This window comes from Nothoprocta perdicaria, unplaced genomic scaffold, assembly GCF_003342845.1.
Source record: "Nothoprocta perdicaria isolate Ctin4 unplaced genomic scaffold, notPer1 scaffold_306, whole genome shotgun sequence".
NCBI classification, from domain to species: Eukaryota; Metazoa; Chordata; class Aves; order Tinamiformes; family Tinamidae; genus Nothoprocta; species Nothoprocta perdicaria.
Window position 1 is genome coordinate 676,523 of NW_020455540.1, and position 14,658 is coordinate 691,180.

General features: G+C 49.6%; 1 protein-coding gene across 3 annotated transcripts in view; it reads left to right on the forward strand.

Annotated features, from left to right (window-relative positions):
• ZNF532 (zinc finger protein 532) overlaps positions 1-13,780 on the forward strand; it is a 40,468-nt gene extending 26,688 nt beyond the window's left edge. For all 3 annotated transcript variants that reach the window (XM_026042523.1, XM_026042521.1, XM_026042522.1), the window contains 5 exons: positions 2,769-2,931; positions 5,492-5,770; positions 10,457-10,569; positions 11,609-11,756; positions 12,945-13,780. In XM_026042523.1, the coding sequence (XP_025898308.1) occupies positions 2,769-2,931; positions 5,492-5,770; positions 10,457-10,569; positions 11,609-11,756; positions 12,945-13,439 (1,198 nt within the window). In that variant the 3' untranslated portion in view covers positions 13,440-13,780. The remainder of the gene's footprint in view (positions 1-2,768; positions 2,932-5,491; positions 5,771-10,456; positions 10,570-11,608; positions 11,757-12,944) is intronic.
• The last annotated feature ends 878 nt before the right edge of the window (positions 13,781-14,658 follow it).

Sequence of the window (14,658 nt, forward strand, 5' to 3'; positions counted from 1 at the left end):
TCAGTTGTGGAAGACATTTCACATAAGAAATAGAATTAAGAGAGGCACAAAAGGTTTTCTGAGCTGTGTTTGGATCTTTTGGATGGTTTCTAGTCTACTTCGTGTATTAAGCATTTTGCCTTGGTTTCCTTTTTGTGCAGATGTGCTCATGATTACTTAACGAGCTTCTGGGAATTTGCGTATAAAAGGATGGAGGTTTGGAGGTGTTTGTGGTAGCCTCGTGTTTCGTGGCATCTTGTGGGGCCTGCGCCGGTTGCTGCTCCCCGTGGCCGCAGGGTCCTGCGGCACCCGCGCTCACTGGGGGACCCCTTTTATGAAGGATGCTCCCAGCCATGGGGACCCGGGCCTTGCCTGAGGATCAACTCGATGTATTYGAGCTGCTCGGTAGCAAGTTAGAAAGGAAGATGTTTCAAGTGTGTGTGTCAGGTGATTTCTGAGGGTGTCTCTACAACACAGCGATGCGGTGCCATCAAGAGTTTGTGACAGCTCTCAGAATCTGTTTTATCTGCTGTGATGCTCTGTATTTGTAATTGAAGAGCCGTTTTCACGTTTGATGAATCTGCCACTACTGATTTGTCTGGGTCATAGAGCCTCTCCTGTCACATATGACTGGCATACATTGTAAAGGAAGCAAATACATYGCACAGCACATCGGGCTGCGTAAGTCTGGCTGAATGGCTGTTTTCTGGAGGGGAGGATTCAAGGTGCATCCCGGATGGGAGCAGGAGCCGGTGCATGTGGAAGCGTGGCGCCTGCAACCTGCACACACCGTGTCGGGGAGCGCCAAGCGCCACCTTTGGAGACATGATTTTGAAGGTAGCCCCAGAGCCCCCAGCCCCTGCTGGGYCCCGGGGCTGCTCTTCCCCTGGGAGGAGGCAACCGTGCCGACGGACACGGGTGTCCTGGCCACGAGCAGCTCAGGGCAGCTGGGAGGACCCATGAGCTCCAGCTCAACGTGGGCCGTGGCCCGGGTCTGCTTGTCCTATCAGTGGGAATCAGGCCGAACCAGGCGGGAATCAGGCTGAATCAGGTAGGGAATCAAGCATAGTGTCAGCAGGAATCAGGCTGAATCAGGTAGGGAATCAGGCGTAGTGTCAGCAGGAATCAGGCTGAATCAGGTAGGGAATCAGGCATAGTGTCAGCAGGAATCAGGCTGAATCAGCAGGAATCAGGCAGGAATCAGGCTGGATCAGGCATCCTGTCAGCAGGAATCAACATGATTCAGACATTCTGTCAGCAGGAGTCAGACTGGATCAAGCATCCTGTCAGCAGGAATCAGTGTAATTCAGCGTCCTGTCAGCAGGAATCAGGCTGGGTCAGGCATCCTGTCAGCGGAATCAGACTTGCTGGGACAGGGCTGCATGTCCACATGGGGAGGCAGTACCCTCTTCTCCATGTTATCCCAGGGGCCAGGGCGCAGCGCTCCTTGAAGGAGCTGGTTAGGGATAGAGAAGGGGTTCGAGTGTTCAGGTGACCCGGGAGGACGTCGGTATTGTTTGCAGCCAGGTTGTGCCTGCAAAGGCAGCTGAGCTGAKCCCGGCGGACGGGATGTCGACCACGGCCGCGCGCGCCTTCCCTTCCCCTCCCAGCCCCCGGCCTGGCCACCCTCCCTCCCCATTCCCTGTTCGTACAAAAAGTCCTGTTCCGGAAAGGATAAAGCCGCTCGTTTGCTGTCTAGAAACAACTGCCAAGAGTTGCACTCCAAAAGGCTCATCTTGATGCTTGCTTTTTAGAGTGAAGCAGTTCTTAACAGAGTCCGACGTACAGATAAGCAAAATCAACAAGCAAAATATTAAGCAAATTATTTCAYGGACTATTTAGACTGACTTTCGTAACAAACTCATGAGGAAAACAAAGCAAGCTTCAAGGTGTTGTTACATGGTAGCTGCTGTGGTGGTTGGATGCGAAGACTGAGTTGGGTTTCAGTCTGCTTTGTGTCTGTTGGTCAGACCCTTGACAAAGGTCTGCTAAAACACAGATGTTTCCAGGTGAGTGACTTTTTCAGGGTGTTATGATTCAGAACCGTGGCTGTCGTTTCCACTTGGCAGGACGGTGCTGTTGGCAGGACGGTGCTGTTAGCAGGACAGCGCTATTAGCATGCAGCATTTATCTAGCTCTCTGTCGGCTAGCACGCTTGCTGCTAAAGCACCTCAAAGCGCTTTATAGGGACGTGCCTCCCCAGCAGGAAGTTGTGGTTTAGGGATGTCTCCTCGTTTCCTGGGTAGAACAAGTTCCATCCTTCAAGGATTGTGGTGGTGAGATGGGAAGTGTCGGCTGGGAAGCTCTGGCTTCCCTGGCTGAGCCGGAGAGGCCGCAGTCCGGCCGCGAGTCAAAACTGTGTTGTGTATTGCTGGAAATAAACTATGGTGAATTATCTCACTGATGATGATTGAGGCRATACCTCCTCCAATGTACTACCCTCGCCGCCTCAAACAGTCATGTAGCTCATCCCTTAATTACAACATGAATTCAAGAAGCCAAGATGTTCCCCTTCCGCACTGTTGGCTTCGGGTATGTAGCTGGTGCGTGTTGGTGGGTTTTGGCTTCTCGTCTGCACTGTTTAATAGTTTGGGTCTATTTTTTGATTGTACCTTTATTTTAATATTTGAGGCTGTTGTGATTTAGTTTCTTTTTAGCTGTGCTTCAGACAATCAGAAGTGGTTGGTTGAACATGTCTGACCTTATCTCTGCTGGGTAAAACACCAATGTGATGCTTCCAGATCGGTCCTCAACACAACTGACATTATTTATTGTACTTCTGGTTTTAGAATAATCTATAARTGCTCCATGTGTGACACTGTGTTTACTCTGCAACCTTTGCTCTATCGCCACTTCGATCAGCACATTGAGAACCAGAAGGTCTCTGTTTTCAAGTGTCCAGACTGTTCCCTTCTATATGCACAGAAGCAGCTTATGATGGATCATATAAAGGTTCGTAGGCATTTTCTCATTTCATTCCTAGCTTTATCATGTAGCATATGCTTTCAGAAAATGCTCAAACAAGGCACAGGAGTTTTTCTGTATGAATATTGATTTTGATGCAGCCGTAATATCTCAGTGCATTGCAGTCRGTATGTCATTTTGTCAAGAATAACACTGGGCATAGTGAGGTAAGCTGGTCCAGTCCACTTAGTTACAGCATTCCTAGCATCGTTATTCCTGCTGGCTGGAGCTGATGATGCTGAGTGCGTTGCAAAAATCAAGCCTTTGGTTTCCAGAAATCTGTGATGGGAACAATGTATTTGGGARTATGTTTGTGTGGGTGTGGGTATGTGTGTGCACACGAGCACGAAAGCATGCGGAAAAAGAAGWAGATGTTGAAGAAAACCTTGCTGGATTGTCTCATAAATATCCTTGCAACTGAACGAATGGYTTTACTGGAGAACATTTTCTATTGCAAATTCTTGCAAATTAAGTTATTCAGAATCATCAGTCCATTGACTAGAATATGTTAGCTAATTTAAATATATTTACTTACCTTTTTTCAAAATCAGCAAATCAGGTTAGCAGTGATTATTAGCTTGACCAAGAGACACTGGGCAATGACTGAAGCTATTTGCACCATTGCAAGGTGTGACGATCCAGGGTGATGGCACTTAATGCATTGAGTTGAATTCTTTTGTAATGACATAGAAGGCTTAGTAAAGTACAAAACATTTTAGAAAATCAGATACCTTTTCTTATTACTAAAGCCAGTGTTTCATATTCTAACCTCAACATGATGCACCTGATGATTTGCAAGATTGCATTGAAAAAAAAATCCTGGGAAAATGGCTGATTTTTGAGGCTAGAGGGGTAGTGGATGGCAGACCAAGGTGTTCGCAAGCTCCAGGGTCAGATTTTTTTGCTTTTGAACTAGTTCCTGTTTACTTTAAGAATCATCCCAAAATYAGGCTAGATATCTTAACTGGCCCTCCCATGAGGGGATGCAATGTCCGATTTTCACCTTCTTCTGATCTGCTTGTAATTCTCCCTTTACTAACAAATCAGGCAATTTCCATGCATTGCAGCGTGCACGTGTTCATGTAGCCGCGCGTTCGTGTCTGTGCTCAGGCGCTGCCGTGGCGTGGCGGCTGCCTCTGTAGGTGGGTGCTGCGTTCTCGGGGAGCAGGAGGCAGGGCCGGGCGGCGGGAGCGCGTTCGTGTCTGTGCTCAGGCGCTGCCGTGGCGTGGCGGCTGCCTCTGTAGGTGGGTGCTGCGTTCTCGGGGAGCAGGAGGCAGGGCCGGGCGGCGGGAGCCATGCACCGGGAGCCCGCGCGGAGGTGGCGCCTTCCTCCCGGGGCGCTGCCGCCTTGGGCACGCGCGTCGGGATTGGACAGGCCATCGGGAAGCCGCGGGGATGAGGCTGGGGTAGCACCGCGTGCAGACAGGTCGCAGGCAGTGGCGGAGCTCGGCCCTGCGGCGCCACGAGGGCTGGTTCCACATAGCTGGACACAAACCGCACCATAGGGGCCTGCCTGGAAATAGTGGAAAGGGATGAGATGCTCAGGAGGAGGTGGTGTGAGGCTGCAGAAATAGCCTAGAATAATTCCTGCAGACGGGAGCGTGTCTCTGTGGCCAAGAGCGTGTCTGGTTTTCCTCTGCTGGCCGGGCACGAGAGGACTGCAGCCGCCAGCGGGGATGAGCGGCGAGGCGCCGGCCAGGAGGCTCAGCGCGCCCGGCTCCGCGGGCAGCCTGCTCCTGTTCGGTGCTGTTTGATGGAATAGGAAACCCCCTGTAGTTACAGGGGCTGTGTTTGAAGTACTGTGCAGCGTTGCAGGTTCGCAGCTCGGGTGCACTSCGTGTCTGGTGCCAGGGTCACCTGCGGGAGGAGCAGCAGTGTCCGGAACCTGGCTGTGCCCGCGGGACAGCCCTGGAGAGGGCAGCACCGGCCGCCCTTGGAGGCGCCCTCGACCCAGCGGGCAGCTCCGCCTGTTCCCAGTGCCTGTTCCCAGCGCCTGTTCCCAGCGCCAGGCCCACGTGGGGCAGCGAGGAGCGCCGAGCAGCGCGGCGGGAGCGCGGCTGCTGCCCCCGGCCCGAGCGAGGCCTCTCCCTTCCCAAGGTGCCAAAGGCCCTTACCAAAACCAGCTGCTTTCTGGCAATCCCTGACAGGGAGATCAGTTAATCGAAGTAGGCCAGCAAAGTGAGAATGAAGCCTGACGTAACTTTAGCCTTTTTTCTTTGTCCCTGTTAAATACCCATTTTAACAATCTCAGTTTTCATAAAAATATCAAACTGCTAAAGAAAACTACTCTTTAGCTATGTTTGGTGTCTGTTGCTGTTGTTGATAGTTTCTGCTAATGCTGGAGCTTGTTTTTTTTTTAATCACTTTTTAAAATGGGAATGTGGTTCTGAATTGCAGTATAACAGTGCAGTAAATTAAGGCTTTTGGCTCAGAGGCCTGAATTTGCATTTTGGGATGCAAGTCTGCATTTTGACAATACAACACTAACCTCTATGTTAGTTATTTTACATCTGTGTTAATTTTTTTACTTTTTTTTTTTTTATTGTAGTCTATGCATGGGACATTGAAAAGTGTTGAGGGGCCACCAAACCTGGGAATAAATTTGCCTCTCAGTACTAAACCTACAACGCAGAACTCGGCCAGTCACAACAAAGATGACACAAAATCAGTCAACGGAACAGAAAAGTTAGAGAGGAAATCGTCCTCTCCCCTAAAGAAAGCAGAGTCCAGAAAGGTCACCAGTCCTGGCTGGACATGCTGGGAGTGCGATAGACTCTTCACTCAGAGGGACGTTTACATCTCCCACATGAGGAAAGAACATGGAAAGGTCAGTAATATTAAATTACAGAATAGCGTGTGAAACCTGAAGTAAGAAGGTTTGGGGTTTTTTTTCCAATTAAGTAGTGTATTTTATAGAATCATAGAACCATTATGGTTGGAAAAGACCTTCAAGGTCATCGAGTCCAACCATAAACACTTCCACACCCTACCTGCCAAACCATGTCCCTAAGCATCTCATCTACATCTTTCTTCAACACTGACAGTGACACGGGGACTCCACTGCTTCCCTGGGCAGCCTGTTCCAATGCTTCACCACTCTTTCCATGTAAAAATGTTTCCTAATATCTAATTTTTGCAGATGTTCCTGTAAATTCCATCAGTGTTCTTCTCTTTTCTCRTATCTATTGCACCTTTCTCTTGTATGCAGCTTAGTTTTTGTCATTTTTATATAGTGAGAAAATCCACACATTCTCAGTTARTGCAGGCTTTTTCACCCAGTACAAAAATTCCTCCAAGAGGGAAAGATGTTCCARCATTTCTTCTGAGCCATCTGATCTTATACAGGTTCATTTTCCTTCTTTGAGCCTTCCATAGTCTCTTGTCTTTTGCAAATTCATTAACCTCTGATCCAGAGAATCAAATCTTGCCTTGCCAGCCCAACGAGTGACAAACAGGATTTAATTTTAAAATGTAAACACGTTCTAAGGTCAGGCCAGTTKTCTGTTTCCTAGGCTTTCAGTTGAACAACTGGAGATGTTATTTAAATGAACTAGATTTGAGCGCTTTCTTAAAATTAATTGAAAGGAAAACAAGGGAACGCTGTGTTTTCAAGTCATCAAAGACAACCTGATGTCCCYGCTCTTCCAAGTATGTGAAATGTTTTAAAGACCCCAAGTGAACAGCAGTGGAACTGAGCAATTTTCCTCTGTTACTGCTTGCAGAGAAGAGAGCTACAACATAGACTTGTTAAATTTGGCTTCAAAGGAATAGTAGAAAATGTGACCTCATCGCAGATTCAGTCTTCTTCCCTTTTTTATCATTTAGAAAATTACTCTGATAGGTATCCAGCCTCCTCTCCTCTCCGTGCAGTGGAAGTAGATTGATAGAGATAAGACATATAATGGTGGTGGCCTCTGATCCTTGTGAGCGGTCTCTCTTTTTTCTTGATGACTGGTAGAATTTGGTCTTTTAGCAAAGAGGAACCCAGAGAATTTCAGTATGTTTGAAACAACTGTAGCTCTGTAAAAATGAACAAAGGATAAAACAGTGTGTACAGAGTTGTCACCACAACGTTAAATGTTCATATTGTTTCCCAGATTTCTACAGTCTTTAAGTAGTGGCCATTAGCAGCTCCACGAGTTCTTTGTGAACACAGAAACCACTCATTTTTCTGTGATACCTGGTGTTAGAAACTCGTAAATGAATGTTGGAGTCAGCATGAGTAATTTTCTTGCTTCTAGGTAAAGTCTTTAACAAATCCTGATGATTGCAGACAGGAACTCGGAACAGATTTTTGCCAAAACCTTTCACCAATTTTTATACTCTTCCAATGAATTTGAAAGATTTTCTAAAGATGGTTCAAAAACACTTCAAAATACCACACATTTAACAAAATATATGTACTTTCAAAAGTGCAACTTCAGTAGTGTTACAGAGCAAACTATTTCTGTGTTTTTTTCAATGACTTTGTAATTTCAACATGAGTCTGCTGCTTGTAAAGAATAGTATAGATATATATGGAGAAGATTATATATATCTACTGCAGTACTCTTGGAGAAGATAGCAAAGTAAAAACAATGACAAGAATTTTTCTATTAAAAAGCTAGAAAATAGAGATTCAGGATAGCATTGTGGTGCCTTAAAATATCAGAAAAAGCCAATTTTAACAGTGTAGTACCTGAGTTTATTATTTAGTTTTATTTTTTAAACAAACCTTCTCAGAACTGGCAAAAAAACCACACAGCTGCGAATTACCTCTCCCATACAGGTAAGAAGCAAAAATAGTTTTCAGGAGAAGGGCAGAGGAATAGGAAGCTTGCCATGCAAAGACTGGAGATGCTGACTAGGATGAAGAAAGCAAAGCGTGGAGAGGTGGAGCAGGTATCAGATTTGGGGTGTGTTTGTACCATATACATTAAGCATTTACCTCTAGTTTCCTAACTCAGAAGAGGTGTCTGCCCAGACCGTCCTCCTGRAGAAGGGTGGGGAAAGGCTCCTGCAGAGCAGTTGGAGGGATGTAATTCAGAATCCTGCTCCAGATCTCCAGGAGGAGCCGTGCACTTCCCTTGATTTCCAGTTTACATATTTGCAGAAAGGTGCCCAAGCGGATGACGTCCGTCACGGACGAGGTGGTGCGTCCTGATAAACAGAACCTTTTTGAGGTGCTTCTGAGAATAGCAGTGCTTAACAGAGAACTTTGTGCGGTGTCATCTGTGGCTGCACACCTGTTTAAAGATGCTGCTGTCTGCATTTCACACAAACAGTTGGATTTGTTTTCCACCAGAGCACATTCAGYGCTCCCTGTGAAAAAACACATTCAGTGGCCAGTCTTGTACTGTGCTGGATGAGTCCACATCCGTACGTGCTGGTGCTGGAGTAAAGCAGAAAAGCGGGCAGTCTTGTCATGTAGGCTGAGCTCTCCATCTTCAGGCCAGACTCGATACTTACCTAGGACACGGCACCGGGTTTGGACCTAAAGCTCGGCGCAGGCGGTTCAGCTCGAGCCAGCCCTTCTGCTGCTGTTCCTAGCAAGTGCTGATGCTTGTGCAAGGCCTCGCACTAAATGGGCATGTACAGGAGCGAGGTCGCAGGAGCTGCTGGCAAGCAAAGAGAGCGCGAGAGGAGAAATGAAGAACTAAATAACAGACTGACGTCAGTTCCCTTGCTCTGTTTTGTCTTCTCCCTTCCTGTTGCSTTGTCCACGTGGGAGCTCCTGCCCCCGTTAGGAGTGTGGTGCCTGCACAGGCCCGGGCAGGAGCCAGGATGCAGTTCATAGAAYCATAGAATGCCGAAGGTTGGAAGGGACCTCAGAGGTCATCGAGTCCAACCCCCCTGCTCACGCAGGGTCACCTAGAGCACRTGGCACAGGGCTGCATCCAAGCGGCTTTTAAAGATCTCCAAAGAAGGAGACTCCACAACCTCTCTGGGCAGCCTGTTCCAGTGCTTTGTCACCCTCACAGTGAAGAAATGCTTGCTTGAGTTCCTGTGGAACTTCCGATGYTTCAGTTTGAAGCCATTTCCYCTAGTCCTATCMCTGYCCACCACTGAAAAGAGGCCRCCCCCYTCCTCCTCACTGCCTCCCTTGAGGTATTTATACACGCTGATCAGGTSCCCCCTCAGCCTCCTCTTCTCCAGGCTGAACAGRCCCAGCTCTCTCAGCCTTTGCTCATAGGGCAGATGTTCCAGGCCCCTGATCATCCTGGTAGCCCTGCGCTGGACTCTCTCCAGCAGMTCCACATCCCTCTTGTCCTGRGGAGCCCAGAACTGGACRCAGTACTCCAGATGTGGCCTSACCAGGGCTGAGTAGAGGGGGATGATCACYTCCCTCGACCTGCTGGAGAYGCTTTTCTTAATGCACCCCAGGATCCCATTGGCCTTCTTGSCCACCAGGGCACACTGCTGCCTCATGGTCAACTTGTCGTCCACCATGACACCCAGGTCCCTCTCTGCGGGGCTGCTCTCCAGCAGGTCCACCCCTAATCTGTACTGGTGTCCAGGGTTATTCCTCCCCAAGTGCAGGACCYTGCACTTGCCCCTGTTGAACCTCATGAGGTTTCTCRCCGCCCAGTCCTCCAGTCTGTCCAGGTCCCTCTGGATGGCAGCACAGCCCTCAGGGCTATCAGCTACTCCACCCAGTTTGGTATCGTCGGCAAACTTGCTGAGGGAGCACTCCAGCCCTTCATCCAGGTCRTTAATGAATAAGTTGAACAGGACCGGACTGAGAACTGACCCCTGGGGGACACCACAGGCAGCCCGGATCAGGAGCAAGAGCCGCCGAACCGCGCGCTGTCCGCAGYGTCTGGAGTGAGGAAAGGCTGCCTGGGAGGCCGAGATGCCGGAGCCGGCACTGCCGGCAGCAGCAGGGCTGGCAGAGCGAGCGGGGCGTGGGAAGACACCGGGGCACGGGGGCTCTGTCCCTGACAGAGCTGTGCACAGCCCGCGGCCGAGGAGCGGGAGCGTGAACGGAGCTGCCCGCGGGAGCGGGAAACACGCTCGTTTGCCAAAGCGGGAAACGGTCACCCTGAGGAACATCTGTAATTTTAAGGATGCTAGTATGATACAAGGAATGACAAGTTAGTAGTATTTCATTTCCATCTGAGCTCCACGGCAGCAGAAGATCACAGACCTGAGCTTGAGAAGTCGCAGTGCAAGGGAGTGGGCAGCTTAACGGGGTGTCTCGGTGCTGCGGGGCGGCAGCACGGCCCTTTGGCCGCTCCGAGGCGCCAGGGGCAGGAGCAGCGCGTTGCTGCCGCGGCCTGTCCCACCCGGACTGCGGCTGGACACCGGTCGTCCTTCCCTGCCTGCTTCCCGACCCCTTCCGCACAACCCCCTGCCCCAGGCTGGGGCTCGACGGGTCACGGACAGCCTCATCTCATCCCTCGCAGGGCGGCGCTGCCGAGGGCCGCCCGCCGAGGAGGGCAGGCAGCCTCCCTGCTGCCGGCCCCAGCACCAGTGCCGCTTTCACTTCCCGTTTTTAATTGGTGTGCTTTTCTGCTTTCTCCTCCCTCTAAAGCAAATGAAGAAGCATCCTTGTCGGCAGTGTGACAAATCTTTCAGCTCGTCCCACAGTTTGTGTCGTCACAACCGTATCAAGCACAAAGGCATTAGGAAGGTTTATACGTGCTCGTAAGTTCTGCTTTTATTTATTTTTTAAAGATATGTAAAGACAGAGTGTTCTCGCTGCATTTCCTTCTTGACTATATAAAAGCAAGAGTGCCATTCATTCACATCAATCACTTAGTTACAGCCATGCAGATGGCCCGTAACATTTGGGCTATTCTGCATGCACTAATAGAGCAAGCTGCTCTGAATGCACAGACATCGAGGGGAGTTTGCTGCCTTTGAGGTGCTTTCAAAGCAAGCGAGGAACGTAACTGAATGGAGAGTTCCCCTGGCTTTCACAGCAGTGAATTTGGTTTTTAGATTTCTCCCAGATACCTCCTCGCTGTATCTGTGCTCCTCACTGCAGAAGCCAGTACTAGCATAAAACAATTTGAAACGTCTAAAGATACTTAATCAAATTGAAGTAGCTGGAGAGGTGACACATAATTTGATAGAAAAATATGTCAATCAGATGAGATAAATGGTGTAAACTGTGTGCCAAGCCCTTCCATCCCTAACCTGCAAGTACATGCGCGTTGCGAGATGGGGGCTACATCCATGGCCCTTGCTCCCCTGCATCCTCATGGAGCCTTCACTCCCGTGGAGCCTAGTCCCATGCAGAGCAGCGGGTCCAGCACAGGGCGAGCTCGGCACGAGCCACACGACGCTCGTCGTGCCCCGGGACCGCAACTTCCCCTCTGCCTCCAGGTGAAGGGGACCTCACGTAGGCGCCGCACAGAAACACACAGTCTGGTGACGTGCGCGAAAGCGGCTCAGCTGCCCCAGCCTTTATTCTGATCCCACAATGCCAGATTTTGAGTTTTACCTCAAAAGAATTTGTCATTTGCTGTAAATTTAAGTTGCTCAAATATTTTACATTTATTTCATATTTATTCGGTGTTTGTTATAGTCCTTATCTGAGCAACTGATTGGAATAAGCTTGGTGCTCTCTCTGTGAGAAAGTCCTTGCCTGGACCTGCCCACAGAGCCCATTCCCCCCACCAGGACAGGACTCTGCTCCTTAGGGCTGCCGTCTGAGCGGGTCTGTCTCGTGTTCCTGCAGGCACTGCCCCGATTCGAGACGAACCTTCACCAAACGCTTGATGTTGGAAAAACACATTCAGTTAATGCATGGCATTAAAGACCCTGATGTAAAAGAAATGACTGAATCAACCAATATGGAAGAAAGTGAAGTAAAAGAAGATACAAAGGTAATCACTTAGAAAATCCTTCTAGTTACAAAAGGGTTGTTCTTTGGAGGGGTGCATTTCCAGGATTTTTAAAAAGATGCAGGTGTTTTGGTCCCACAGAAGTCTCATCCTCTGTGAAGATGAGCCCCAGAGGCTCGGGGGCTCCCCCATGGCTTCTGTCCCACGGGAAGCAGAGCGTGGTCTCTGAAAGCCAGTGGCTGATGTTAGTCACTCAGGGAGGACAGATAGGACTTTTCTGCTGGTGCTTTCAGCCCATCCCTCAGGCCCTGCCCTGAGGGGGATCCGCTGCTCACGGGAGGGCGGCTGCAGCTCCCGCGTGAGCAGCGCGAGCGGCTCCAGCGCGCGGCAGCGTCGGGCTGGGCACCCGCCGCGCATGGAGGCGACGTCGCGGAGGTGACGAGCGAGCCCAGCAGGCGGCTCTGGGTCTGCTCCGAGGCGACCGACCGCTCACAGCTCTGTGTGGGGAGAACTTCCACCTGCGAGGTCGTGTGCTGAGCGGACGGCAGGGGCACAAGCATGGAGGTTTTGAAAAATGTCTCCTTGTCTTTTGCATGACTGTGTTTCAGTGCAACAGTTAAATGTTAAAAAATGGCTCTTATTGCAATATGTCTTTTCGAAACGCCACAGGGCACATGTGAGCTAAAGAGGACACAGGGATACTTGAGAAAAATTAATGTCAGAGCCGTAACAGGGACAATAAAAACAATTAATTTAATTAGTAATAAGGGCTCTAAATTGGCTCTTTGCCAATATGTTAGTCTAACTCTTAACAGTCAGAGATGATCTGCCACATGAAACATGCCTGAAATAAAAACATCATTAAAATGTAGTTTCTGGAGGTTGTCTTGGAGAGGTCTGGTGTTCCTGCAGGGCTGATTCATTCTGCACCACGTACACAACTGCAGCCTCRTATGTAGCTGGATGCGTTTGTGCTTGCAAATGCTTGTTCATGTCCATCCAGTACCTTAGATACTGTAACTCRGAGACAGAAAACAAGGTTTACATATCATATATAGTAAAATATATGTATGTATTTCTCTAAAATGTAGACTATGTTGTTACTTGTATGATTTCAAATACCATCTTTATGAAAATTTTGCTAGGAAGGTTTTTGAAGTTTACAAATCACAACACTTAAGAAATAAACTCTGTATTTATGGTCAGTGAAATCCTCTTCGTCTCCCTTAGGTTCCCAGTCCAAAGCGCAAACTGGAAGAGCCCGTCCTGGAGTTCAGGCCTCCGCGCGGCGCAATCACTCAGCCACTGAAGAAGCTAAAGATCAATGTTTTTAAGGTGCACAAGTGTGCTGTGTGCGGCTTTACAACAGAAAATCTTCTGCAGTTTCACGAACATATTCCTCAGCATAAGTCTGATGGCTCCTCATACCAGTGCAGGGAATGTGGACTCTGCTACACGTCCCATGTGTCTCTCTCCAGACATCTCTTCATTGTACACAAGCTGAAGGAGCCTCAGCCAGTGTCAAAGCAGAACGGCTCTGGGGAGGATAATCAGCAAGAAAATAAACCCAACCATGAGGACGAGTCGCCTGACGGCACCGTGTCGGACCGCAGGTGCAAAGTGTGCGCAAAGACTTTTGAAACTGAAGCGGCCTTAAATACTCACATGAGAACACATGGCATGGCCTTCATTAAGTCAAAAAGGATGAGCTCAGCTGAAAAGTGATGGGGTTACTCGGAACGCAGGAATCTCTCTCCACATTGGAATATTAATGACATTTTTGGTACAGAAARTTCACCACATAATAGTGTTAACAGTACTGGTCAGGCTGTTGCAATATATTCTGCATAAATGTGTCCTCTTCACCTCATTGTCTATACCCTCCAAACATCAAAGCAGTATTTGAGTTGAAAAGAGTTTGTATATATTTAAGCTGATAACTTTTATACTCTTTGTTACGTGTTTGTATCAGTATCTAGTGGAAAACCTGTTTTTTGTTCTGTTTTTGTTTCTTGTAGCAGGCTTCTTCAGCGCAGCGCCCTCCATCCGGGCAGCTCCCCAGCCCGCGCGGTGTCCAGGGCGGCTGGGAGCCGGCAGCAGCGCTCGGCACGGGAAGCCAGCCTGAGTGCCGCTGCCAGCCCGCCCGGCCCGGGCTTCCCAGCACCAGGGCGCTGCAGCCGCTCCGCAGACGCTGCGCGCCATGCGCGGCACTGGGTGCTGTGCGGAGGAGAGCGGAGCGCCGTGCCATGCGRAGCACTGGGTGCTGTGCAGAGTGCCAGGCTGTGTGGAGCACCAGGTGCTATGTGGAGTGCCATGTCGTGTGGAGCACCAGGCTGTGCAGAGTGCCGGGCTGTGCAGAGCACCATGTGGAACGCCGTGCCGTGCACAGCGCTGGGCTGTGCGGAGCACCGGGTGCCGTGCGGAGTGCCATGTGGAACGCCGTGCCAGCAGGCACGAACACAGGAGCTGCGGGAGGGGAGGCTGCAGGGCCTCGTGCTGGGGTAGCCGGCAGGTGCTTTGGTCGTAGCTCAAACCGCTATAGACACGCTGGGCTGCTCTGGAGCRAGCACATGAGAGGTAACTAGAGGACTACGTTTACAATTACAGTGGTTTTGGTCGTATAACTTATTAAACATGGCAGAGGAGTGAGTGAGCAGCATTTCGCATTCTCCCTTCTGCTCRTGGAGGCTGCCGGCCCTCACTGCAGGGCCCGAGCGTCCTGGTGCTCCGTGTCCATGAGCGCAGCCGCTCCGGCACCAGCGCTGGCACAACAAGCAGGAGCCGCCCCGCGCTGCCCCTCGCACACACAGGTCTCCGTGACAGTTACATTTTCGGTTCGTTTTTGCCTTTTATACATTGTATGTATCCCTAAACAAATTTTGTACTTTTTTTTTTAAAACAAATTGTGTATATATAGATAGCTGCATGAGATACAGTAGTAATC